We start from the raw sequence: 25706 nt of genomic DNA on the forward strand, positions 1-25706 counted from the left end.
ATTTGTCAGACTTATAGAAAAGATAGAGTTATTAAGCAAAAGAGACCACAACAGCTGCAAAGGGGTTTATTACCACTGAAAATATGCATTTTAGGATAGGATTTGAATAAAAAATAAAAAATATCAAAAGCCACAGCATTGCTTCACCTTCACCCTCCTCATTCTGTGTTACTCATCCAGCAGTTAAAAACCCCCACAAATTCATCAGGAAGTTTTAGGAACTAGCCGGAGCTCAGATAAAATTTTATTTAAAAAGCACCACATACAGAAAGCCATACTCCCTGACAGAATGAGAATGCAGCCATAAAAATAAAATAGAACAAAGAAAATCATTGTCTTTCAAGAAGCTGTTGAATGCTTGCAAAAATTAAATAATGTAATTTTTTTTTCAGTGCAAGGTCAAACAGTGAGTTCATACTATGCAGTCCTTAGTGCAGAAAAACTAGGAAAAAGATCAAGTTGGCTAGAAAATGTCCAGAACTACATGATGTTTAAGGCTAAACAAACGTTAAAAAATGGTTTCAAGCATCGCGTCTCTTTTTAACAGAAGTGATGGTACAGTTTCACGGAAGTTTCACATACATTTTGTAAGTTGAAATGCTACTGCAGTTGTAATAATATGTAAAAGTATGTTAAACCTCAATGATTTCAATTTACAAAGGTAAAGTCTCAAACTTTCTTTTTAGAAAAATATTTAAAATAGTTAAATTTTTAAAAGGTATACATATACATACCTGTTTTTTTTTTCCCTACACAAAAAGTTTTGTGGAAGATTGTGTTCCCTTATATTTACCACTTAAAACAAGCTCTGGTGCTCTATTTAGCAGACACTAGTCTACAGGCAACTCTGATATAACAGAAATAGCATGCAACGTAAAATATGGTATAACAGGCGACATTACAATTCTTAAAGGCTAAGAATTAGACTTAAGATTACTTGTAAGCTTAGAATCAAAATTCCAGGAAGAGCCTCTGGCACCAAAACACAAGATCATTGGTTAATTCAGGGCTGTGTTTTTCCATTTTACTTTCACAATGAAGGAGTCTTATGCGACAGAAAGCCTCTACTGAAGTCAACACGACTACCAATGGAGTGACAGAATATGAAATAAGGATGGCAAAGTCTAACCTTTAAGTTCCCACAGCTAATTACTGGAGACCGTACCAATAAGCTATAGCTAGTACCAAGAAACAAATTCAAAACATATGAAGCTTTTTATTCTCAAGGCTTTCATTTCAAGAGACTTGTTTTGTGAGCAAATTAATTTAAAAGATAAAGGAATTTCTGAAACTTGAATTAGAACAGGATGTTCTATTCAAGGTACTACGTTTAAATTAAAGGACAACACAATTTTCAGTTGATGTAACTGGTTATTTTCAGAGCATGATCAATTTAATAGATGTATCGTTAACATTTTAAAAACTGCTTCCTCTTACATTTAAGTATCTCTTTAGCCACTGAGATGTTTTTGTCCTTTAAGTGTTTCTTCTATATTTCACCTACTTTTCTTAGAAGCCCTACCAGCTTGCAAGATATCAATGTTCTATGCTTAGCGCATCCCTTTATTTAATGGGATGTTAGAAATGGAGATACATATCCTATAAGTTTCAGATAAAATTCTACCTTCAGTTACTGCATGCACAGCTCATCAATGTCATATTTAGGAACAGAATTTAGGCCTTAGAAGGTTAGAGACATTTTGCATGTTTTACCTATACTGACTGAAAAAAAAAAAAAACAGTTTGAGTACCATGTTAGATCAACCAGTCAAACAAGAGTTAAAAAGTTTATCAAAAAAATATTTTGTACATTCTTTTGTATTTCAAGCTTCAAGTAATAAACTTTCTGCTAAACCAAGTTGTGTCACACAACTTATCAAAAATTAACAAACAGAACAATGCTAGAACAAACCATTCTGCTTAGTTTGGGGCTTGGTCCCAAAAGAGGTAGTCCTTGAATCACACAAAAATAAAAATTCCACTGAAGTCAACCTAACATGCCAGTCTCCTCCAACATATGCAGCCTCAGCTCTAAGAGACTTCCATATTTGAAAACATAAGTTAGCGTTCATGTAAATACAGGAACTACACTTGAAAATTATTTCTTCATCTGTAACCAAAGTTCGGTCCAGCAGAACCAATATATTAATTAAGCTTTGCACATCAGCCTCATTAGTAAGAGATGAGCTCTTCTCCAAATGTAATTTGAAACATACCTAATTCACAGATATGCCTTTAAAGAACAAATAGGTATACCGAGGTTTGGAGAGAAGCTTTAGACTGTTAAACCTTGTTAGTAATATAGGTATATTTACTATCATTTCTCTACAAATGCCGCTGCTGCCATGGAATTCCTCATGGTTCCTCTTGCTGAAGCGGTGAACTCCTCAATTTCAGCGTTCAGTTTATTAATTACCCATTCCAACGCTTCACGGCCCTATAGTTAGAGAAAAGTTTATTAGTCTATAAATCCTGACAAGTAAATAGGCTAAGCCCCATCTTGAAAAATTACTTGAAAAACAATAGTTGAAAAAAGAAGCAAAGGTACAGTTATGGCTTTTTACTGCATGTTTTTAATCATTCTTGAGGCTGAACTCAAGACTTTGCTGGATTCCCAAAGGAGGGATTCCCAAAGGATGAACTCTCAATTAAAACATCACTTCATTACACGCACATAACTACTTCAGATTTGACTGGATATGTATACTTTTCTTAGATAGCAAAATTAATAGCTGGCATCAAGAGGGCAGCCAAACAGTGACAGCACTAGACTTCTAAATGAGCGGAGACCTTTTTCCAGTGAAGATTCAGAGAGTCTGCCAGTAATAACTTATGACCTATGTTCATAGCATAAAGAAAAAAATCAAGCTTGGCGAGCTGAGCCTGTAAGTATCTATTAGTATGATAGAACTATGAACTATGTGGGCCCTTTCTAAGGGTGCTGACAAAACCAAGAAGTAAAATAGAGATGTTTACTCCCTGTATCGTTTAGCCGGGGGTCACACGCTTTACACAAGGGTCATACTTACTTTATTAGCATTGGAAGAGATTGTGTTTGCCATTAACCCTTCTAGGTAACTACTAAGGCTGACACCTTTCACAGATATTATTGCTTCTTGTGTCAAAACGGTTCTGAAACCAAGAGAACAGCACAGTGAGTTGTTCTGAGTACTTTAAAACAGAATGCATTGCCTAAAGACAACTCCTCCCCCCCCCCCTCCTCCCAGCAAATACATTCTCTCAACAGCACTTGTTTTGTTCTTCTACTCCCGTGTTCGTAAAATAAAACCCAGAAGTCCCCACTAAGTGCAAGGAGCCCCCTGTGGCACTCAACTATTTCCATCTTTAGCAATGGGAAGTGGAGTGGATGCAACAGGTTTGGACTGAAGATATACTCAGACTTCCCCTTTAATAGTAGGTATTAAATATTTCCCACTGTCATGGAAGGCAAAACCTTTTAAGTAACAACCTTTACAGAGATAATTGAGAAACATCACTCATTGCAAGATTACAGACTCAGCAGGCTCTAAAGCTGCCGTTTTTTAAATCCTCCAAAAATACAATCTAGAGGCAGGCAAATGTGCAGGTTCCGTGCTCACGCTGATGAAAGGATCACAAAGAAGAAGCTGATAGCTGAAGACTGTTATAATCTTAGTTAAAGATAGCACATAAGAAAATTCCTTGAAAACCTGATCTGAACTACGCTCCACCATGGTATGACAGTCCATCTCCCAGTGGTACTTTGCAGAAGCAATATCACTAAGAAAAATAATGAGTCTATTTAATTCTTAGAAAAAATACTACAACACATGTGCTGTTCCCTCCACAGCATCGTCTTCTGTTCAAGAGACACCACTGTAATTTACAAAGCCAAAAACCTGTACTACTTCAGGGTAGCCTCAGAAAGAACAAAGACATACTTACTTATGTGGTTCGTGAGGGTGTGGTTTATAGACAAGCCTCTCATCTACTGACACTAGGTTTGTAAATGAAATCTGCGGAACATAAAGCAAGATAACCCCTTAATAAAAGCCTCTTAATAAATATTAATATTAAAGGAATGTAGTAAACAAGACTATAAATACAAAACTAACCCTCATGACTGGTTGAAACATAATATTTTTCCTACTAGCACTGGGATTAGGACATACAGGATACAAAAATTTTTGAATTCAGCATTTGCCGATCTATTTCTTTTCCCTTGGATTTTGTGTATTGCTCATTTACCAACATACGCTATCAAGTTTATATCAAGATTTAACAATGACATTAGACAAACTGAGTAGTACATAAAGCAAAACATTACACGAGGAGGGAACTGCTATACTTTACACCAAAGGGCTTTTAGTTTTTCTAAAGAAATGAGACTACTGGTATTCTCCTCATCCGTATGTTCATATGTTTCACAGTGCTGACACCAAATTCCAAAAATCCTAGTAGTTCCTTTCTGGAAAACAGAAATGGTGGATAGTATGTTTAAGTATAAACACATTACTTACGTCTTTAACCTGTATTTTCCTACTGCAATTTTCAAGTCATTTTCCAGATGATTTTTCTTTTCAAATTTATAACGCATTACTTGTAACACTCTTAATCAGTACGCTATTTGAATTGTATAAACAAAACTAGAGCACTTACATTACTGGATTTAAGTTCCATTGTTTTTTTCACTGGGTCAACAACAGAGTGCTCCTGAACATACGTCCTTGTTCTACATGTGCCAATGAGCTGGAAGACAGGTATCACAGATTACCCATACACACATTGCATTTAATTTTGCTCAACAACTGCAATTTGTTATTGCCTTTAAACGCACAAGTAGTGATTACGGTATTGAATACACACTGAGATAACAGAATTAGGGTTTAGCTTAAAACAAAACCATTCAGTTGAGGTAGATTTTTAAAAAGGAAGCAATCTAAAACGTGGTCAATCTGTAGCTATCTTGGAGTCACTACATGTCTTCCCACTGAGCTTTCAGATAAATAAGTGATCATAGTTTTAAACAATAACAGTTATAAAATAATACATTTTATTACAACAGGCCCGTTCACAAGCTTCTTCTCCCCCAGGAGTCATACAAGCTTTCAAGCTCTTTTCAAGCTCCGCAATACAATACGCACCGATTTCACAATAGAGGGTATGCCCCATTCGGTACTGAGCAGTCTGTGGCTGTGCAACTTCCCACTAGGGTCTACGTGTCTGTCCAGAACGTCAACTCCAACCACGCTGGGGTTCATAGGATTTGGGTATTTCTGCATGGCAGCTGTTGTTACTGTTTCCCAGGGGTGACTGCCAAAAGAGAAACAAGACACAAAGTTATATGCCTTATTTTTTAAAAAGGATTTTTATTAAAGCTGAACATGACACATCTAGCAGTTTATATCTTGGAAGTAGCTTTGTTTCCAGTTATTAACCCTACTAATATCCTTTGCTAGGGAAAACTATCTAGATCAAGGAGCGGACAGAGATCAATGCAAGTTAAACATACAGAACGCGTGATTATCAGGACCCCGGAGCTCAAGACTGTCCCTGCAATTACTTTCAGTCTTCTAATTTGATAAGGATGTGCTCCCTGCGACATATCACAGAAAGATTTCGCTTCTGCCAGGCTGCAATAATTCTGAAATAAAGAGTAATTTATTAAACTGTTCCTTTCCTCTAACAAGTATCCCCTTCGGATTATTTTTCAACAGAGCGGTTTGGGGGCACTCGATCCCCGAGACCATTAAGCGATTCCTGCCACTGTGGTCAGCTCGGCGCCCTGCGGTGAGGGGAGCACAAAGACACCTCCCGAAAGGAGCGACATGGCGAGTCGGCGCGCGCTGCGCAGGGACGTTTCCCGCCTGGCTCCCCGTCTCCTCGGACGGCCGCTGGCGGCAGCGCGTCTCCGCCGCCCGGCGCCCTCCCCGCGATCCCCCCGGGCTGCGCCCTCGCCGGGCCCGGGCCCGGGCCGCGGCGGCAGAGCCGGCAGCCGGCTCCCCGCGGCGCGTGACCCCGCGGCGCCAAGGACGCCCAGCGCGAAGGTCAGCGGAGGCGAGGGCCGCCGGGCCGCCGCCGCCGCCGCTCTCGGCCGCCGCAGCGGGGGTGCGGCGCCACGGCGGCCCGCGGGGGCGGCCGGGGACGGCAAAGCCCCCATCGCCTCCGGGCCGCCGCCGCCGCCAGGGAGGCCGCGCGCCCCGCCGCGCGCCCCGCTCCCCCGCCCTCCCCGCTCCGCGCTTACTCGAAAACGTGCTCCGAGGTCCAGATCTTCATGGCGGCGGGGGGCGGCGGGGGCCGCTGCGCCGCGCCGCTCCCTCACGCGCCCCACCGGCACGCTCCCGGCAAGGCGCGGCCGCCGCGCCTGCGCAGCGCCGCACGCAGCGCAGCAGGCGGCGGCGGCGCGCCCCGGAACACCGGCACCCAATCCCCGCGCGGGGGCGCCGTGACGTCAGAGGGCACGTACCCTTTGAAAGATGCGTGTCCCAGCGGCGGAAGGGGCGGCGCTCAGGGCGCGTGCGCGGGCCCCGCCCCTGGGTAGCGGCGCGCGCGCAGGCGCGGGGCGGGGCCGCGAGCAGCCCGCCCCCTGCCCCGCGGCAGTTGGCGGGTGCTCTGGGCTCGTCCCGGCGGTTCGGTAGCGCCGAAGGCCACGGACGGAGTTAGCGCGGCGGTTGTCGCAGAGTTTCCTGAATTCTTTTTACACCTCAGCTGTAAAGACAGCAGCTAAATAGCTTTCATCAGCTGAGAACTGAATTTAGTTACGTTTTCCAATATTTCAGGTTACACACACGTGACTTTTGTAAGATACTAATCACCTGATAAATATAACCAATTAGTTTTGGTAAGACTTAGTAAGTGGGAAATCATATATATCTTCTACTAAGTGGTTCAGGAGTGAATTTCAACGAAAAAAATACAGTATAATCTCTTGTATCATCCAAGCTGCAATCACAGAACGATAAGGCGATCCTGGGATCTCCCTTAGCGGATGTACTTTTAACCCTGGTTAGAATACATGCTGCGTCCTAGATAACTGCAAATTTAACGGCAGGGAGGAACACCGCACTCTTGCTTTCTACTTTATAACGTTATTCTTGACCGCGGTTATATGTTATGAACTGGAATAAAATGGGTGCCCACACTGTAATTAAGACACACTTTGTACTGATGCAGTTACAAAGACACAGAGTTATAGAAGTAACCTTCATTGGGTAAGGCAACCCATTAGAGTTAGTATTTTCACTTAGTATCTGTCTTTAATAACTTCATTTTCTTATACTTGTTCATCTCTTTCATCAGATAACTTCTGTAAGTACATTTAAAGAAAAAGACATCTTTGTTCGCTTTCTAACCAGCATCAAGCTTCAACAGAAATGGACACAGAATCAGGACCTGAAACTACATTCAAAGCATCCAGGATTATACTTAGGTCATTTGCATTTTATCTTTTCTTTCACACTTCACGTAGGCCATCAGGTAGTGTTAACAAAAGTAACGGTTAGCCTTTAAAGCCTTTCTTTCCAGCCATCACGTTTATGTTAAGGTAGGAGAGAAGCCTGCGTATTAGGAGAGACAGGAAAATTAGCACCAAACATTCACTGTTTTCATGACAGCGCTGCTTTATTTTGAGGACCTACAGCGAGTTTCTGCTATGCAAGCCTGATTCCAGGACTTTGAAATCAAATAACTTATTTAATGAATAGCGAGGGAAAGGACAGCCTGGAAAGAAACAAAAGGGCAATTAACTACGGAAACTACAGAAGGAAAGGAAATGGAAAATGGCAATTGCTCAGACTGGGCTCCTGGGACTGCATTACGACGAACCGTGCCGCTAGGACAGGGCAGAGACAGCCGATACTGCTGCCGCTGATAGACCAAGGCTGGGCCAAGGCTACCCTGAGTGCATTGTTCCCGTCTTACTAGGAAGATAGTTTAACATAAAGAACAGCTTGGCAGTTAGATGTCATTAGAGATTTTTAACATCCAGCAGATGACCTGCCTTATGTAAAATGGCATAACACTGCAGTTAACTGAGGATAACAATTATTAAACGGTTACATCACTGACTTGTTTTTAAAGAAAATAAAACTTTACACAATTATGCGCAGATCACTAGAGGGCGCAGTGATTCTGTGAACCGCACTGGAATACCATGCAAGTATGCTGTATTGAAAGATATGACATGTATAAATATTATTTAGCTGAGGAGTAGTCATACCAATACCGCCCCCAGGCCAACTTTCTGGTATCCTTAGCCAATTTGTTTTGTAAGTTCACTGTCTGGAAGTTATTTTATAACCAACAGTTACAAAACAGCCTCTTTACTTCCATATTAAGAAGCACCTCCTGTTACAGAGAGGCTGTTCAAAGGTTTTTAATCATCTGTTCTGACACATCCTTGGAATAAAACAGAAGTGATTTACAAGATTAATAAAACAAAAAAAATCAGTTATAGCAACAATCACAAATACATCACAGACCAATATACAAGTCACAAATCTGTGGCACTTTTATCAAGCATTTTCTACTACAGTTCAAGATAATAATATTTAAAGTGCCCTGAGCTGTGTAGAAATAAACTGTGGTATTTTTTGTTGTTGTTGTTTTTTTTTTTTTTTTTTTTTAAACAGGGAGAGTACAGGACATTATTTTGTGGACACAACTCTCAAACAGTAAGTGATTGATACATACATATAACTGCATAATAATGACCTCACTGAAAAAAGTTGAGAGGGAAATTTCTGAAGAACAGGTTACTCCAGACAGTGAAGTTTCTAGCAGCTTTCTCTGGTGCCAGAAATACCAGCCAATCTGTGGAAGGGCTCCGATTCAGTAAGACAGGTTCTCATGCATTCTTGTTCACACTGTACATCAAGCACAGAAGTTATTATTCGGAGAAGCTACTATTTAATGATAAACAAACTACCATATTCAGTTGGTAGCAAATACTTAAGTGAGAGCTATTGAGAGACTACATTTTTGCTGAAGAGACCTATCTTGAGCTTGACTCTTCCACCTCACTAGACTATTCCTAAATATTGTTAACATATTCATCTATCATAGCATGTAAAGCTCTATCTAGAAGATTTTAAGTCAATTCTAAATCCATTGTAGTCTTAATACCCAGTGAGTGATCTTTGTAACTGGGGAATTTTGCAGCGGACGTTAAAAACGCCATTTTGAGCATTTTGAGAGGTCTCAGAACGTAGTATGTAGCTGTGGGAGATGGTGACCTTACAATAGGCATAGGCAATTCAGCAGATACACATCTCTCATTCATTAGACTATCTGTAGCCTTTCAACAGTCTTTCAGTGAAAGAAATATTGACTACCATAAGCAAGGGAAAAACCCACCATAAGCAAGGAAGAAGCATGCCAACATTTGGTGCAGATTAGCAGCTAGCTCTTACAGTTCTTGCTTACATAAAACTTCAATTCATTTTGATTGAAGTTTTGTTCAAGTAAGTTTCACTGTTAAAGACTTGCGACGATACTGAAAGAAGAGAGCAGTGAGAAAAAGCTGTCATTACTGACATACGCCAATCTAAAATCTTGGCATTAGCTGTAAATGAGAGCCAGCTGCAGTACAATTTGCATTTAAGAACATTCTCCCTTTAGAAAATATAATCCATATCTTTATTTGAAAAAAGTTCATTTGCACCAATGTTTTGTTTCCAAGTAATTTCTAGTAGCTTCTGTATTTGACTGGTGTCAAGGGCTGGGTTGCTTATAAACCTGAGTTTTGTAAGGAGTGGAAAAATTATAAACAATAAAGCCGGACACTGGGAAAATAAAATGATTATTTCCAATATCGGGGGTGGGGTTTTAAACAAAACAAAACAAAAAAAAACAACCAAGCACTGCATGTCCTAAGCATTTAAAAATTCTTTACGTTGGTTATGTAGCATCTTGAGAATATCGTCTCTATTTTTTGATGATCAAGGACTTGATATTATATTATAAAGACTGACATCTCTTTTCCCCTGTATATGTTGACAATATCTGTCTAGTAACTGAAATAAAAGAAAATACTCTCGTCATTTAAGCCTGCCCAGTCACAGGCACTCCCAAGATGGTTTTAAGGACCATAACAGACATCCAGGAAAAAATAAGATCTGTGGACGCCCATGGTGAGATTACTTCCTACGTGTCTTTCAGGGACTTTCTGCTTATGATTCTGCTAAATGCAACTGATACGTGAAATGGGTCTTGTGATTACGTGCCTGAGATGCATTTTGGCAGAGCAATCTCCTTGGCATGGTTATGAAAGACCTGAAACGGCTCTTGGGATCATGTATGAAAGAGCTCTTGAGTTTCCAATGAATGTATTTGTTGGAAAGTGTATTATGACTTCCTATTTTGAGACACGTTTCCCAGCAGGGAAGTGTGAGTTAACCCCTTTTAGCAGCCTCATGAGATGTCCACTGTTTTGACTTAAAAATATAAATATCAGCAAATGTTTCATAAATGAGAATTCATTTTATCTACAAGCTTTAGGTCTAGATCATTCCTACACTCTATAATGGCTACCAAAAAAGCCAGATTTTCACACTCAGGCAGATTTAGACAATTCCAATATTAGCTCTCTTTAAGAAAAATACAGATTTTCTGGCACACTTAAGAAAAACAGCACATCCTGCTTCACAGCCCTAATCCTAGTGATCAATCAGACCACTCTGCAGTACAAAATATTACCAAATTCTAAACGAAAAAGGATTTGATGACAACGGCAGTGATTCAAGTTTCAACTGTGAATGAAACTAACACAGGAGAAAGTAGCATTCATAATGGATTACCATAACCAAATTTTACCGTGGTAAGACTGCTGATGAATGGAAGCAAACCTATGCAGAAAATTCAGTGTTTAACTGTTGCGTTTCTTTGCAACAGGATGTGAGTTCTGGTTGCTCATCCTGCTTCATGCATCTCCGGCCACAATACTTTTCAGGTTTTTCAAATGAAAACTGAAAAAAGTTTACTATTTCATATACTTTGAGAAAAAATGTATTAGGTAATTCTTCTTCCTGTCATATTCCGAAACAGCTAGCGCTACAATAACACTGCATCAGTTCCTTGAACTGAAATAAAAGGTTCTGATGCGTCTGAAATACTGGTATTCTCAGACAGTGCTAATGAAAACCATTTGAAGGTGTTGCCCTTTTCTTAAGCTGGAAAAACAAGTTCCCATTCCCTTTGTCAGTCTGGCAATTGTACTGACAGAAAACTTAACATTATTGATACTTTCTTTTCCAGACATACTTCTTCAATTATTCCCATTATAAAATCCTTAATGAATACCCCATCTATAAACACTCTTTCACCATCAGCAGTCAATTCAGCATATGAGGCCGTTACCAGTAGGCTTGCGTTTTCCTGCATAAAACAAATAAAGAAATAGCCCACTTCCTTTCAAAAAGGAAGCACAGCAACTTCTTGGTGTAGCAGAGTATCAGCTCCTCTAGTTCTTGCTCACGTTTTAGAAGAAGCTTTGTGCAAGTAATTTTGATTCTTCCAGATTTCTGATTTGTATCAAAAGGAGACAGTAACAGGGAGATGTCACCACAATGTATCACATCCCGAAAACACGGTGTTAGCTGCAAATCAGTTAATTTTCATGAAGATGTTTTTGCCAGGTTAGGCCAGAGCTCAAACTATGCTATGGAATAGCATTCAGATAGTTCAGTGGCAAGTTAACTGTCTCTTTCTCTTTTCAGTAAGAGAGGGACTAAACCTAGAAAAAAAAAAAAAGTGGTTCATCCAAATAGCCAGCAGCATTCTTTACCTTTTCTCCTCTGCACAGCACTAGCAGTCCCACTGCTGGTGCCGAGTCCTAGCAGTTTGCTTCCCACTGCTTCAACAAGCAGGTCTTCCCCTCTGAAACCTTTCACCCTTCTTCTGCGCACCTGATGTACTCCAGAATTTCCTATCACAGCTGAGGTCTGGGCTTATCATTTGACCCAGGGTAGGGTCAACTATATGCTAGAGCCAGTGAGAAGGAGACGACAGGAATGTAGCAGACAGCAGTTAAGACTCCTGAGCTCTATGCTATCTTCAGCTACCTGCCTGGATCAAGTTAGCCATATTGTCAAACTATAATTCTATAAAAGCGATTTCCCAACTTTTGTCAAAGCTGCTTAAGCTAACTGAAGCACATCCTGTGCCTGGTCATTTATTCCTATTCTCGAGCTGCTGCTCATGTTGCACCAGAACAGCTGTTCATATGGCCAGGATGAACATTTATAAGGGAACGATACAGCTGTATTAATGTCCCTGCACAGTGAGCCACAACTGGAACAAACAAACAAAATCAACAACAACAAAAACCCCACCACCCACGCACACTCACAGAAAGGGGGTGCTAGTATTGCAGAAGAGGCAATGATGTTGCAGGAACAAACGGTCAAGGGCTGATCAAGCCTATGCTGTGCCTCCCCAAACATCTATTGGAACTGTAGCTTTGTTTTATCTAGATATTCAACAGGTTTAAGTTCCAGTTTAATGCCATTTTGTTCTTTATCCACTCACAAACACTCACTTGGTATTTGTTAGTATCATGCAACAGTTCAGCCCAAAGTAAAACACACAGCAGCATAAAAAACCCAAATCCCTAACTTTGTTTCCATGCTTTAGCAGCCAGCCAGGGGAGTCTTTTTTAAAACCCTCTAATACTTAGGGCTTTTCTTGCTTCATTTCAGGAAAAATAGGACTTAGACCTGGAACATCTCCATTCTGGTGTTGCCATTTACTCAATAAAGCAGCCAAATTACCAACTCATCAACATTTTTTACTAGGTTGCACAAATTACTTCCACAATAGACTAACACAGCAAATGAGACTTGGTCACATTTTGCCTAGAGTCAATTCAGTCCTCTCTAAGGGTGAGAGCAAATGAATGAAACAGCACATCCTTCTCTCGCAACGCTGCAGATCTCTATCCATGAACTTTTTATCATCTACAGTGGTTGGCTATATTTTGAATAGGTAGCTACCCTGCAGAAAAGGCTAAGTTTAGAAGTGAGTCACACTCACCTCTTTTGCCCAGTTTTCACATACTAATTCATTTGCTCTGCTAACCTGCTACACAAATATTTAGCATATACAAACCACAGGCCATTGTGGTCTATGCCACAACAAGTTTACACCAAGAATTCTAGAACAGATAAAAACAATTCATTGGACACACATTAACTCACGTTTTCATAAACTCAAGACGACAGTCATGCAAGTTTAGGTGTCAAGATCCTGCTATGTCAAACATATGAATTCCTAAAAAAAACCCAAACAAATAAAAAACCCCAGAAGGGTAGGTTTTAGCATATAGTTTTAAAAGTGAGTATGGTAAGTACGCAGCTACTGGGAAAAGAAGAGGGAACTTTTGAATTAACTGATTGCAAAGCAATACTTCTCAAAGCCTTCAGTAGCTTTTCTAATCAGGCAGAAAGCAGAAATGATTGCTCTGAATGAGTAGTATCAATGGCCTTCCATTATCCACACTAAACAGCATTCAGAGCATCTTCTTACTGATTAGGTTTATAACCATAACCGCGAAATGAAGCTATTTTCTCTCTAGTGTATGAATTTTTGTGTTCTTTTGCACTCGTAAAACTAAAACCAGTCAGCTATGTTTAACATGAGGATGACCTCATCCACTGCTAAAAGCAGGCAAAAGCATTTGGTCACTTATCTGAACAGAAAGCTCAATTGTATTTTCTCTGTCCAGTCAAAAAAAGAAGTGGTTCTAGCAAGATGATACTTGTTTACTAACACTTCTGAAGCAATGGAATTTTAATTCATTGTTTAATAGCTGGTGTTAAAGAAACATCAGGTTTTTTTCCCCCCTCTTCATAAGACTTTCATTCCTGCATCACAGAAATACCGAGTTTTTTTTTTTTTTTAAAGCTAATGTAAAAGCCACTCTCTTACTTAATTGATGAAATACATTGATTTATGTTTTACCTATATATCCCACTGCCTGTACATGGTGCCTTATGTGCTCAAGAACAGCCTTTTAGACTTCAGTTTCCAGAAGCGTATAAACATATACCATGAAGTAACTTTTCTTCTCTCTGCAAATACTTATCACTACATACACAATTCTACTACATACCTCTCAAAGTGACTGGATTTAAATAAAGCATGTACAATGTCTCAGTTAAAAGCAGACTGAGAATTAAGACAGAAAAGGCTAAAAAAATCCACAGTGCAAGCTTCTACTACAGCATACAGTTGTAGATATCTGCATCCAATCTCAGATAGAGCTTTTGACGCTTTATCTATGGAAGCAGTAAAGGCTGCCTAAGATCTCATGTTATTCATAGAATCTAATTTAGTAAGCTCTTAATAACTTTAGTAAGCTCTTAATAGAAGGTGATGCACGTTTTCAGAGAGATTGAAAATAGTCTGGGATGGCCTTTCATTCTTTTGATCATGGCAATGAATTTCCTTGGACAAGCTCTGAAAGGTAACATACAGTCAAAAATTACCTACGAAAGACATACAGAAGATAATGCATCTTCCATCAGATTCTAGCCTGAATATCCCATTATACTCAGAGAAGTTCACTGAACCAGCAACATTAGGGTCATGATACATTCTATAGGATGCATCATGACCCTAATGTCACTAGTTCAATGAAAAAATTGATTTACTTTACTATTAAATTTACACTTGAAGTTATTCTTAACATGTTTAAAAAAAAAAAAAGTGGCAACTCTTCAGAAACCTGTCACCGTTTGGCTGTGAAACAGTAGCAGAGTACGTGAACTGGTAAGCAATGATACTGCTGCTAAAGCACACCCAATTTTTTAGCTAATTGGCTGAAACTAAGAAACATCAAGAAGATCAAGTTTTTGTTATATAGTATTGAACGTCTCTCCCTTCCCCTAAGATCCCGCACACCTTGCACAATAAATCAGCCATCTTTGCTTCAGAGCATTTTAGTTTAAGTTGGGGTAACACATGCATTTGATAGAATGATCTGACAGCTGAGGCTGCCCTGGAACATATATGTATATATATGTATATAATCTGAAAATCAAATGTATTTTTAAGTGGCTTACTTAAAGCTGCACAACTTCAGAGTACTGTTTCCTCATATGTAAAACTGGCCAAATACCTTCTTTCAAGCATATGATGTATCTATTGCTCTTCTGAGGCACACTGAGGCCCTAGCACTGTCGACATCACTTGAGGGCTCTGACAGGAAAGTTAAAAATACAGATACATACGATTGCTGTTAGCTGGCCACCTCATAGCCTCACCAATAGTATACTGGCTGCTTTTGAGACTAGTCTTCTGCCTGCTATCCGTGGTGTTCTCTTTTGTCTTAGCATACTCAGACAGCCATAGGGAAATAATACGCCTATCATACAGGTGCATTTGTACTTACATTTTGCAGCAGAGGTCTGAAGTAGGTGGCACATGGCTCTCAGATGGCTTTCAGCTAATGAATGATGCACAGTTTCAATCTAAAGAGCGACTCAGAATTTATAACAAGGTACATGCTACATGACTCATTAGCAGCATGACTTTTGCTTTTTATTTATTTTACAATTCTGCCATTTCCTTGACTTGTACAGTTTAGGAAGTTTGATTATGGCTACACAAACAGTCCCACTTTGTCAGTGTCATTAATGGAGCAGCAGCTGCAAACAGGTTTGACTTAAGTGCAGATACACAGCGGTGTACAACTTGTGGATGTAACACAACTATTCTGTTGTCTAGGAAACAGTCTCTTTCATAATTTCAGTGTATTTAAAACTCTAAAATATGACAATTACCAGTCAGATAATGTTTTTTCTTGCAAGCGTCACAAATATGCATGTGATCATGTAGGCAGATAATAATCATATGTTATCACCCACAACTCATGAGCAAGCACAGTAAGTACAATTAAAGACATAACTACATAAAGTACTTCGAAACGGCTGATCATTTTCCGTTGTTTGGAAATAATCATACTTCTCCCCTAAATCGGATCCCTTTCTGAATCTAAAGACGACAACACTTCTTATAAAAATGCACCATACTATCAAACATTTGATGAACACAACTTTCCAACATCAATGCTTGAAGAACTAGTGATGACAGACAGAGGTGGTAATACATGTTATACACACAAACATATGTGAGTACATATAGATACACAGAAACAAATATATTTTCATGGGCTTCGAACCATGCTGCCTTGTCCATCTGGTCAAAATTTACATGCAGCTCCTTGTTTCAGAAACCTTATACTCAATTAGATATTGTTAAAGAAACTGCAATATGTGAAAAGGAAAATACTGACTCATCCTACAAAACAGGAGAGCAAGTATGATGCTACAAGCGGAGAACTGTTCATACAAGAACTACTGCATAGAAGTGGCTACTCAGTCATGAGTATTCTGCTACTTAACTATCACAGAGATAATTACCAGATCAGCTGTAAATCAAACAGCCTTGAGGCACCTCTGACTTATGTCTGTCACTGGCTGACCACAGAATTATGATGTAGACAAGCCATTAAATCATTTTTGCTCTGTGCTCTTTGGGCCAGAGATTAGGCAGATTCTGGCTCAGGTCAGTTTATGCTGGCCTTAGTGCTGGGATCAAATTCCTTGGAATATTTCTCATTGTTTTTGCTCTTTTAACTGCTGCTGTATATAGAATGCCTATCTGAACGACACATAATATCAGTTTTTTTCCTAAGTCAATCTAGATCTCACTACATGCATAAAACCAGACGAAATTATTTACTCTACTTCGTCGAGTAAATTATTTATTTCATCCTATAGCTCCGCAATAGCCTTGGAAATCTATCTTTTTATTTTTTCAGTCTTGAAGAATCTAGGTAGTTTCTTGACATTTACATAAGAGATGACAGAACTGCATACGCTTTCCTTGTCCTAGCATGCAAACTTAAATAATGCAGTTAGCCTTTTGCTGTAACATAAATAGCCCATTTATTTCTACAAGTTGATTTCTCGTCTAACAAGATTCTGATAAATATCTGCATAACCACTAGCTTCCTCTTCCCAAAGACCTTTTCCAGGGTCTTTCAAAGGCCCAAATACATCATGTTAATCAGTTCTTTTACTGCACAGTTTTCGGATACAATTCTAGTATATTGGTGACAATTTATTCCTCTGTTTCAAGTTGTGCTTGTTTGACTGTATCACATCGCCCAGGAACTTGTATTATTCTAGTTATTTTTATTATTCTGTTTTATCATGCAAGTAAAACCCGTTTTCTGTAAATCTTCACATCGCTCCCAACATCTTTTCAAAGTTACAGTATTTGTTGTCCTTCAACACTAAAACACCTGCAAAGTCCACTGACAAGTCAAAGATTTCTACTAGCAAAATTCAGCCACTTTGTCCTTAAGCTGAAAGGATTACCTAATCCTAATTGCAGTTTCTGGTCTTAGTATACAGGAAGTATTCCTGGAATTTCCAGGAATACAGGAACTTTTAAAAATTTCTGTATTTTCCAAGTCGCCTGACTTCACAGTCTCAAATTCCAGTAACAGTGGCTACAATTAATATGCAGAGAAAAAGTGTTCTTCAACCATGTCTTGGATAATATAACTGATATCACCAATCGCTATCCCACACCTGACTATGCTATTTTGATGAAGTTCTTCCTACTGTAACTGTATTTGCATCAATCATTCAGAACTTTGAAGAGACGAGGTGTGCAGAGCACCTCCAAATACAAGCAACTGAATCTTATAACCACAGGAACCCTATTCTGCGTTCTAGGTACCACTACCATGGTGACTATTAAGTACAACGCCAGTTGAGGTACACAAGAACAGTCCTCAACTGTTCTCACTAGAAGTCAGGACAATGGATCAACATACACAAGTTTAAAAACACCTCAGAGACTAAGACAATCTGTTCTTTGTATATATGTAACATGAGGCTAACTCATTCCTTCAAGTTTTTTCAAAGTTAAGAAAACAGAACACTGGAAGAGAGAAAACAATGAACTATAACTATCTGGGGGAGGGAACGATTGTTTACGATATCTTGGCTGAGTATAAACTGTGCTAATGGGAGTAAACTCACAAAATTTAGTTTGAGTGTGTCTGAAGAACAGGGACTTACGCTGAGATTTGCGACATTTTCTTGGGAAGAAGTGATGCAATGCTGTTTTAACTCCCTCAAGGGAAGGGACAAAGAATAAACCTTTTTCCAAAGGAAGGGTGCTTTTTAAGTATTGTCATTTTGACTTTCAGTATACAGATGGCAAAAGTATTAGTCTTACTACTAACAAAAGACAAAGTAAAAAATAGTTATAATACTGCAGCAACCTCATAACAGAGAGCTTAGAAGGGAGACAGAGCCAGATTATTGGAAGCAAATGGTGAAAGGTAACGGGCAGAAGTAGCAATGATGAAAATTCCAACTACGTTCTAGAAACATTTCCTCCCCTCTTTCCCCAGCCCCCCAAAATGTGGCTAGTCAAATATTGGAACAGATAGTCTGCAGAATATCCACTCTGGAAGACAGTCAACACTCATCTGCGTATGACTCTGAACAACCTGATCTAACTTTAAATTTGGCTCCTCCTCTGACCAGGGGGCTGCAACAGATGAACTCCAGAGGTACCTTCCCCAAGTTATTCTGTGATGATAATAAAATACTCTTTTATTTAAAGTGGGCAGTGCAAAAGATTAAATATGCCTTCTACACTTACTGCAATGATTCAGTTCTGCATAATTACTTCAATTTTTAAAAAGCAAAATACGTAGGTAAAAATAATAAAATATAATTATGCTGGTAACTTTCTGCATCAACAGTCTTAATCTTGCTATTTCAACTACAATCAAGTCTGCAACTTTTAAAAAGGACAAGTTCTATACTAAATAACGTGGAGATCTAAGTTTTAATTGAACGGTATATTACACAGTAATACCTAGGAACCAGAATATTCATCAGTAGATCCTAGGTTAACGTTTGTAATTTTGCAAGCACAGAACACTCTCCTACACCTAACATCACATGATTCAGATCCTGAAGATGCGTATGTATATGTATTTTTCGATACATATGCATACAGAAGGGTCATAAACTGTTTTCTCCTTGTAATAAAAGGGAAACTTGGAAGCAAAGAATCTTTACTGCAATTCCATTTTTCTCCCCTCTCCTAGTAGCTTGCTTGCAAATAATATAATACTCTACAGCTATCAACAAAGTACTTAAAAATGACTGCCTTAGTGTTTTTAAAATACAGCATCAGTTGGTAAGAACACTTTTATCTTCATTAGAAACGCAACACATTCATAAGTGAACTTCTACTTTTTAATCACCTTCCATTTCTCAACTTTTTTGTCTATGCCTGCTTCTTACGTTTTTGAGTATCACCTGAAAAGAGAAACAAATTAATTAGTGCACGTATTTCAGTTCTGGCCTGTATCCCTAACGGATAGATTCTTTTCTTCACAACTTTATTGTCATACAGTGTTATTCTGAGCTGTCCGATGGCAGCTCAGGACTATTACACCTATTCTCTCTTTTGAGCCAAACATGCTTTTATCACAGATGTCCACAGATGTTAACTGCACTACAATATCAGCATTCGCTTGTGAAGTTCAGTTCAATTGAATATCTATACTGCTCCACAGACACAGGTTGACTAACATATTGAAGACGACTAAGTCAGATGTAAGGACTAAAATAGCCTTCTGTGCCACGTATATGCTATGAACTTACCCCATAATAACGCCGTAAGCTTTTCTCCAAGGAAATAGAATACTAACAACTCAAGGTAGGAAGTGACAAAAAGCAACATCTTTCCAGCTATGTCTAGAACTTCTAAAATTGGGTATACCCAAATACCTGAGGCATAATTTACCCAAAGCATCCTAAGAACAAAGAGAAACAAAGTCTTAAACATGAATTAACCACATCTACATTTTTCTTTAATATAGACTGTTTTATTTCTCAAGTTACACAAATCTTTCAATTCTAAGTTCAGAATAAAATTGGCCCCAGAAATACATCGTTAAATACAACTTAAAGCTACGTGATTTTAATAATTTCCAGTTAAAATATCTTGTTTTGATTCAAAAGTAACCCCTGCTACAATTATCTCTTGTATCTCTGATATATGAAGATAAGAGACCACTACATCTGGCTTCAGAAAATGTAATCAATTAAAGATATTGACATGGGCAATAGAATCCTTGAGATTGACACGGATGACAAGCAAAAAGTACCAATATCCATAAGATGGGTAGTTAGGTGGACACGGATAGCTGGATCAAAGACAGGTCTTCCACTAACTAATGGCAGTCTACTCAGGGTGAAAAAACCAAAGTGTTACTACATTAAATGTACAAGGGGAAAATAAACAAACAAATAAAATGGAAGTTGCAGTAACTGCACATGTTTGAAATTCATTTCTTTCTCAGCCAAAACAATTCCCTACGTTGGCTTTAGGGAAAACTTAAGGCTTCATGTTTAACATGGACGTCAGGGTCATGAAGTGCGTTGTTGAGTGCATTGTGCTGCTTGACAGTAATTAAAGAAGACTAGCATTCAAAGCACTCAAGTTACAATTGTAATCTGTTCCACTTTGTTTTCATCCTTTTTCTGAAAATTCCATTCTTCACTTGTTCTCTAGCCTCACTCAGACTAGCTTTCCTACTAGGATTATCTCTTAGGTATCAAACATTTACCAGAATGTCCCATTTTTGTATAGTCAAAAATCTACATCATCATTAACACTCCACAGAAGTCTTTAAGCATCACAGAGCTACTTTTAAGAACCAGATGAACATAAACTTGGAGACAAATGGAAGAACAAACAGAACAAACATCTGCCACCTCTACACGTTTCATCTGAATTATTTATTGTTGTATTTCTGTGCAAGAGTCAAAGTACATCGCTATAAATGAAACATAAAGAACATAATAAACACAAAGAACATAAAACCTAAGACGACTGCAGGTTCATATTATTAACACATTTTTGTTTAACATGATTCTTTGAAGGAAGAAAAATATTTTACACAAATTTATTTCTGAGGAACAAGGAAGCCTACCATATAAGGTACGAAGAACCAAAGATGCTAAGTCCTATTATTCCATTCAGTTTAGCAGGATATTTATGTGGACATGCTATCAGCTCTATAAAAAGTAACGGCAGTATAGTGGTATGCTAAAAATAAAAACAAATACAAGAGTTCAAGATGGAAAGATAATGCAAATAGCTCTTACAAAATGATGCAATAGAAAACCCTTGGTGTACAGTTGTGATAAAAATATTTTCTTTCACAGTATTCTCTAACAAACATTTTAATCTAATAAGTTTCCTAAAAATCCCCATTTATGTAAAAATAATCACTAGCTTGCACAAGGCTGTTACACACAGAACAAAAAAATCTGAGTAAAATTTGAGGTACAACATTAAAAAGGATCTAAGATTTAGTAAATATTAAAAATACATATATGATCCACTAAAAAATAGATTTAAAGAACAGTACTTCAAGCACTGCCCTTTGCAAAGAATGGGAACCATCAAGTTAACATCATCACAGCCTTAACTCCTGGCTATGTATGCAGCAGAACTGCATAATCCTACACTAGTTTTTCCCCTATGCTGTTTCATCTTTGCCAGTTCTGAGGGTGGAAAGCATTCGGTACACAAGATTTCTTGTATACGGAATTCAGATAGTCTTTCCCCTCCATTACTGTTATTAATTTATGCAGCTTCATTAGTGCGGTAAATTATAGACATAGAATACTTTGGGAGACAAAAGCTTTTTCATCATTCGATTACCTACACTTACAGCTGTGCTGAAACAAAGCTGTATACTAAGCTGTCTGCAACTCAGTGTTTCAGCAAAACCAGTAATTAAAACAACACGTATAACTACAAAAAGTTAAATCCAAAATGCTGAAAAAGCATCAGACTTACCATAGTATGATTCAGCCAGCTTGGATTAACCTCATCCAACTCTTCAGGATATATAAGCTCTCTATTATATGCATATAGAGTCCAAAACGTAACAGCTACAAACTGAAGTTAAAAATAAAAAGAAATAGGATAAGTATTTGCACATTGGAATATTAACAAGGACTACTACACTCATAAAACAACCATTTAAAATGTAACTTTTCATATCTAGTGCTTGCAGAGTGTACATTAAAGCGCTTTATTACTAGCTGCCTCAATTTATTTTCTTCATCTGAATTTGACTTTAGAGTCATGTAAGAACTACTTTAAGTTACCGTACAAGTAAATAACATTTTTGCCAGTTCTACTGCACTAAGTCAGTAGGAAAGGTGCTATTCAGCAAGTTCATGACTAATAAGGCATCAAAACTGGTATCCGAGGTTCTTACTGGTTAGTGTCCATGTATGGTTTTCATACTAAGAAAACAAACAGTTCTCATCAATTTTCTACTGGTGGCAAATTCAGAACATGTGGCATCTCTCAGAAATACATAAAACACTGTAAATCAAAAATTATTACAACTGAAAAGACTGTAAAAAAGTTAAACGAAGAATATAGGAGCAACAGCAACTTTTCTTCTCAGCCAATATGTCAACTATCAAAGATATGCATACTATATACCCTCTGACTAAGCAGCTCCCAAATGTATACCGGTATGAGTATCACAGAACAACAACAAAAAAAACCAAACAAACAGCTGAACACTCCCCTGAGCATAGGGGCACAAACACAAACTGATGTTGCCAGATACACCAGCAACGGAAGCGGCAGGCACAGTGAATTCTAAGTAAATGAATGAAAAAAGAACTGCACAAAGCCTCATTAAACAGAGAGCTCAAAGACATCCCAATATGCAGAAGTAACTGAAATTACGTTAATTCAGTTCCCTAGAAATCAGTGCTTGTGCCTTATAATAAAGGTGTATTTTGGCATTAGCCATTAATAGGTACAGCTTAAACTTATTCCTTGCTAATATAACCAAAATTAGAGGAGTACTTTCAAAACCATCCAAACATACATACATCATCACACATTTAAATAAAAACAAGAATTAACTGCAACAACCCGTAAGAAGGCCCCTATTTTAGGAAAGTAACGCTGTATATTCTCTTTAGTTTAATAATTATTCATGGGATTATTTCTCTTTATGAGGAGCATGGACTAAAAAAAATTGCATAAGTAAGTCCTAATTCTACAAACAAACTCAGATACTGAATCTTTTGTGCTTACTTAGAAAACACTTTTTCCTCATGAGATAAAAAGCCTACCTCATCTACCTGGAGACTTTTTAGAAAGGCCTATATTTAGAGTATGGTATGTAGTGTGTTTTTTAATTATTAGTCTTTTTATTGTTATCTTCTGGAGAATCTAGTCAGTACAGACATGTGTTCCAAAAACTGCAATACTAAAAAAGTAATTTCAGCGAATCTGTTTTCCGAAACATATCGGTATGAACAGAAAGAAAAGAGAACAACTGTTAGCCTCACTAGAACACTTAGGATTTTTGGCAACTGAATAAAATGGGATCATACCTGTCAGCGTTATTAAGTTAAACTGAACACATCCATTTATTCTGTCTTTTCAGAAGTTGCTCGAGAAAGTATTGAGGGCTCCAATAGTTCACAGAAACTACTTACTAAGCCAACAGGGAATACCAGCACCGAGAAGATGAAGTCTTTCACCGGTAACAGCCTGGATGACACGCTCTTCTTTTTGGCAGTCGTGAATGTAAGTACAACATCAATTATGACACATATCCCAAATAATAAAGTTTGTAGAATCTAAAAAATTAAAGAAAGTTTTAAGAAAAGGGCTTTGTTAGTACTTTATTTTTGCTGTATTCCAATTTTCCAAACAAAAAACGTGGAGGTACATAGAAATTGCTTGTCCTCGAAATTACTGGCATTCTTTTCCCACTTGCCTTAAATCTTCATCACCAATCTACAGCTTTCAGCACGTGTATTTAGTAATATTAGAGAGGTCACAAATATTTTGAAGGAAAAATAATCAATTGCAACTTTGACATCTTAACTGGTCCATTACATAACCTGGAAGTCTAACACCAACAAGTCTTCCACTGACTCAACGTTTACTTACAGAGCCTAGTGTCAGCCCACAAGCTCGAGGAGCCCCGACAGCTCCTTGTATCTGGTAACTACATTGTCAGACTACAGATGTGTTCAAAGTGCCCAGACCAGTGCAAGCTGTCCAGGTCTAAACAGCTCATGAGCAGCCTAGGAGCAGCTGAGCCAAACCAGGGATTTAGTCCTCAGCTCTCCCTGTGGAAACATTCCCATTCCTCCATCCCGACTTCCCGCTACAACCCACGTCCCGCACAACCCTGCAGCAGGCCACAGCAGTCAGCTCTTCTCTCACTCAGCAGTAAAACGAAGGATTTTTTTTTTTTTTGGTTTTAAAGGAGAAGAATACACAGAATACACGGCACTAGGGAGCTAGTCTCCTGAAAAGTACCCAGCTGCTTTAGTCACTGTGTGACACAGCTCTTCGAAGAGCACCGGGAAGGAGCCCGCGCTGCCTGGCGATTTCAAGTCCCCCTCCTCAGCCGCGTGACCCGCTCTTGACACCCTCTTCTCTCCTCCTCCCCAATCGAGGAAACTCTCACTTCAGCTTAACCCCTAGTTAGCACGGCACCTCGCACCAAACGGCAGCTCACGCTCCCTCCCGGCCGTTATCTCCTCTCCGGCCCCGGCCGCGCCCCGCCCGGCCTCCCCCACCTGGTTGATGAAGGTCAGGTATTTCCAACGCCCTCCGTAGGTGTCGTCGCTCTCCCTGCGGGCGGAATTAGGCAGACCCACGTTCTGGCAGAGGGAAAACAGAGCCCACAGGAAGCAACACACGTGGACAACCACGACGAGCCACCGGCCCTGCAGCGCCCCGGCCATGTCCCGCAGGTCTCGGCGCCGCGCCCAACGGCCGCGCCTCGCGCGCGCGCCGGCCAACGGCCGCGGGCGTCTGACGGCGCCGCGCGGGCGGGGCGGGGCGGGACCCGCGCATGCGCTCGCGCGCGTGCTGCCGCCTTCTGGCCCAGCGGCCGAGGCGTGGGGCCAGCCCGCCGCCATTTTGCCCGATCCCTGCTGCGAGGCGCCCGGGGCGGGGTGGGGGCGGTTTAAAGTGGCGCAGGCAGGCGGGACACGCCATGCCAATGCCCGAAACTGGAGGCATGGATCCAGCACGGGCTCTCCGGATTTACCTCTTTGTCTAAGCACTTTCAGCTTTCCAGATAGCCCTGTTTCTTTCAGTGGGTTACCCCGGGGGGTGGTGTGCCGCCGCAGAGGCGCTGCCCCGTGCCGGGGTAGGGCTCGGGTTGCCCCGGGCCTACACATCCTCCCTGAGGAACCCGGATTTACGTCTCGTCTGGAAAACGATGTTCTGACCCAGAAGCAATAACGAGTTCGCCGGCACTCAGCTCTAAGGCGGTGCAGGTTTGAGAGAAGGGAGTAACCTGGTGTCTTGTCCCGTTTTCAGAGCAATGTCTAACATGAAGCTCTTGCTTTTGCAGCTGTCAAAAAAGTTGTAGTATTGACTTATAACCTCACCAGAGGTCCCTCTGTTTTCTATGGTAGGTAGGGAGATTTACCTCTGTGCTGTTTGCAAAATACTACAGCTTTGATGGTACAATATAAATAAATGAGTGTTTTGTTTTGTTTTAATTTGCAGTCTTACAGGCTGTAGGGAATTAAACAGTTTCCATGGTTTGTGAAGAGACTGAGAAGGAGAGATGAAAAAGCTTTGCAAATGGTAGCAATTTGGAGAGGCAG

The 25706-nt window shown here is 39.6% G+C and overlaps 2 protein-coding genes across 3 annotated transcripts in view; both read right to left on the reverse strand.

Moving 5' to 3' along the window:
* Positions 1-50: 50 nt before the first annotated feature.
* Positions 51-25706, reverse strand: part of PRELID3B (PRELI domain containing 3B) — an 85556-nt gene continuing 59900 nt past the window's right edge. The window contains exons 2-7 of one of the 2 annotated variants that reach the window (XM_068913103.1): positions 6224-6293; positions 5124-5292; positions 4639-4728; positions 3925-3995; positions 3030-3132; positions 51-2437 (exon numbers count right to left, since the gene is read on the reverse strand). In XM_068913103.1, the coding sequence (XP_068769204.1) occupies positions 2318-2437; positions 3030-3132; positions 3925-3995; positions 4639-4728; positions 5124-5292; positions 6224-6255 (585 nt within the window). In that variant the 5' untranslated portion in view covers positions 6256-6293 and the 3' untranslated portion in view covers positions 51-2317. Of the gene's footprint in view, positions 2438-3029; positions 3133-3924; positions 3996-4638; positions 4729-5123; positions 5293-6223; positions 6422-25706 lie in introns of those variants that run through there. The other variant, XM_068913102.1, reaches the window with a different exon arrangement.
* On the reverse strand, positions 19300-25271 carry LOC104141825 (androgen-induced gene 1 protein-like). Its single transcript, XM_009671380.2, has 6 exons — positions 24663-25271; positions 23565-23708; positions 21889-21990; positions 21014-21129; positions 19680-19831; positions 19300-19331 (listed from the first exon to the last, which is right to left on the reverse strand). Exons 1-6 carry the CDS (start codon positions 25269-25271, stop codon positions 19300-19302), a joined length of 1155 nt encoding a protein of 384 aa, XP_009669675.2.

The sequence above is a fragment of the Struthio camelus genome, chromosome 18 (genome assembly GCF_040807025.1).
Source record: "Struthio camelus isolate bStrCam1 chromosome 18, bStrCam1.hap1, whole genome shotgun sequence".
NCBI lineage: Eukaryota > Metazoa > Chordata > Aves > Struthioniformes > Struthionidae > Struthio > Struthio camelus.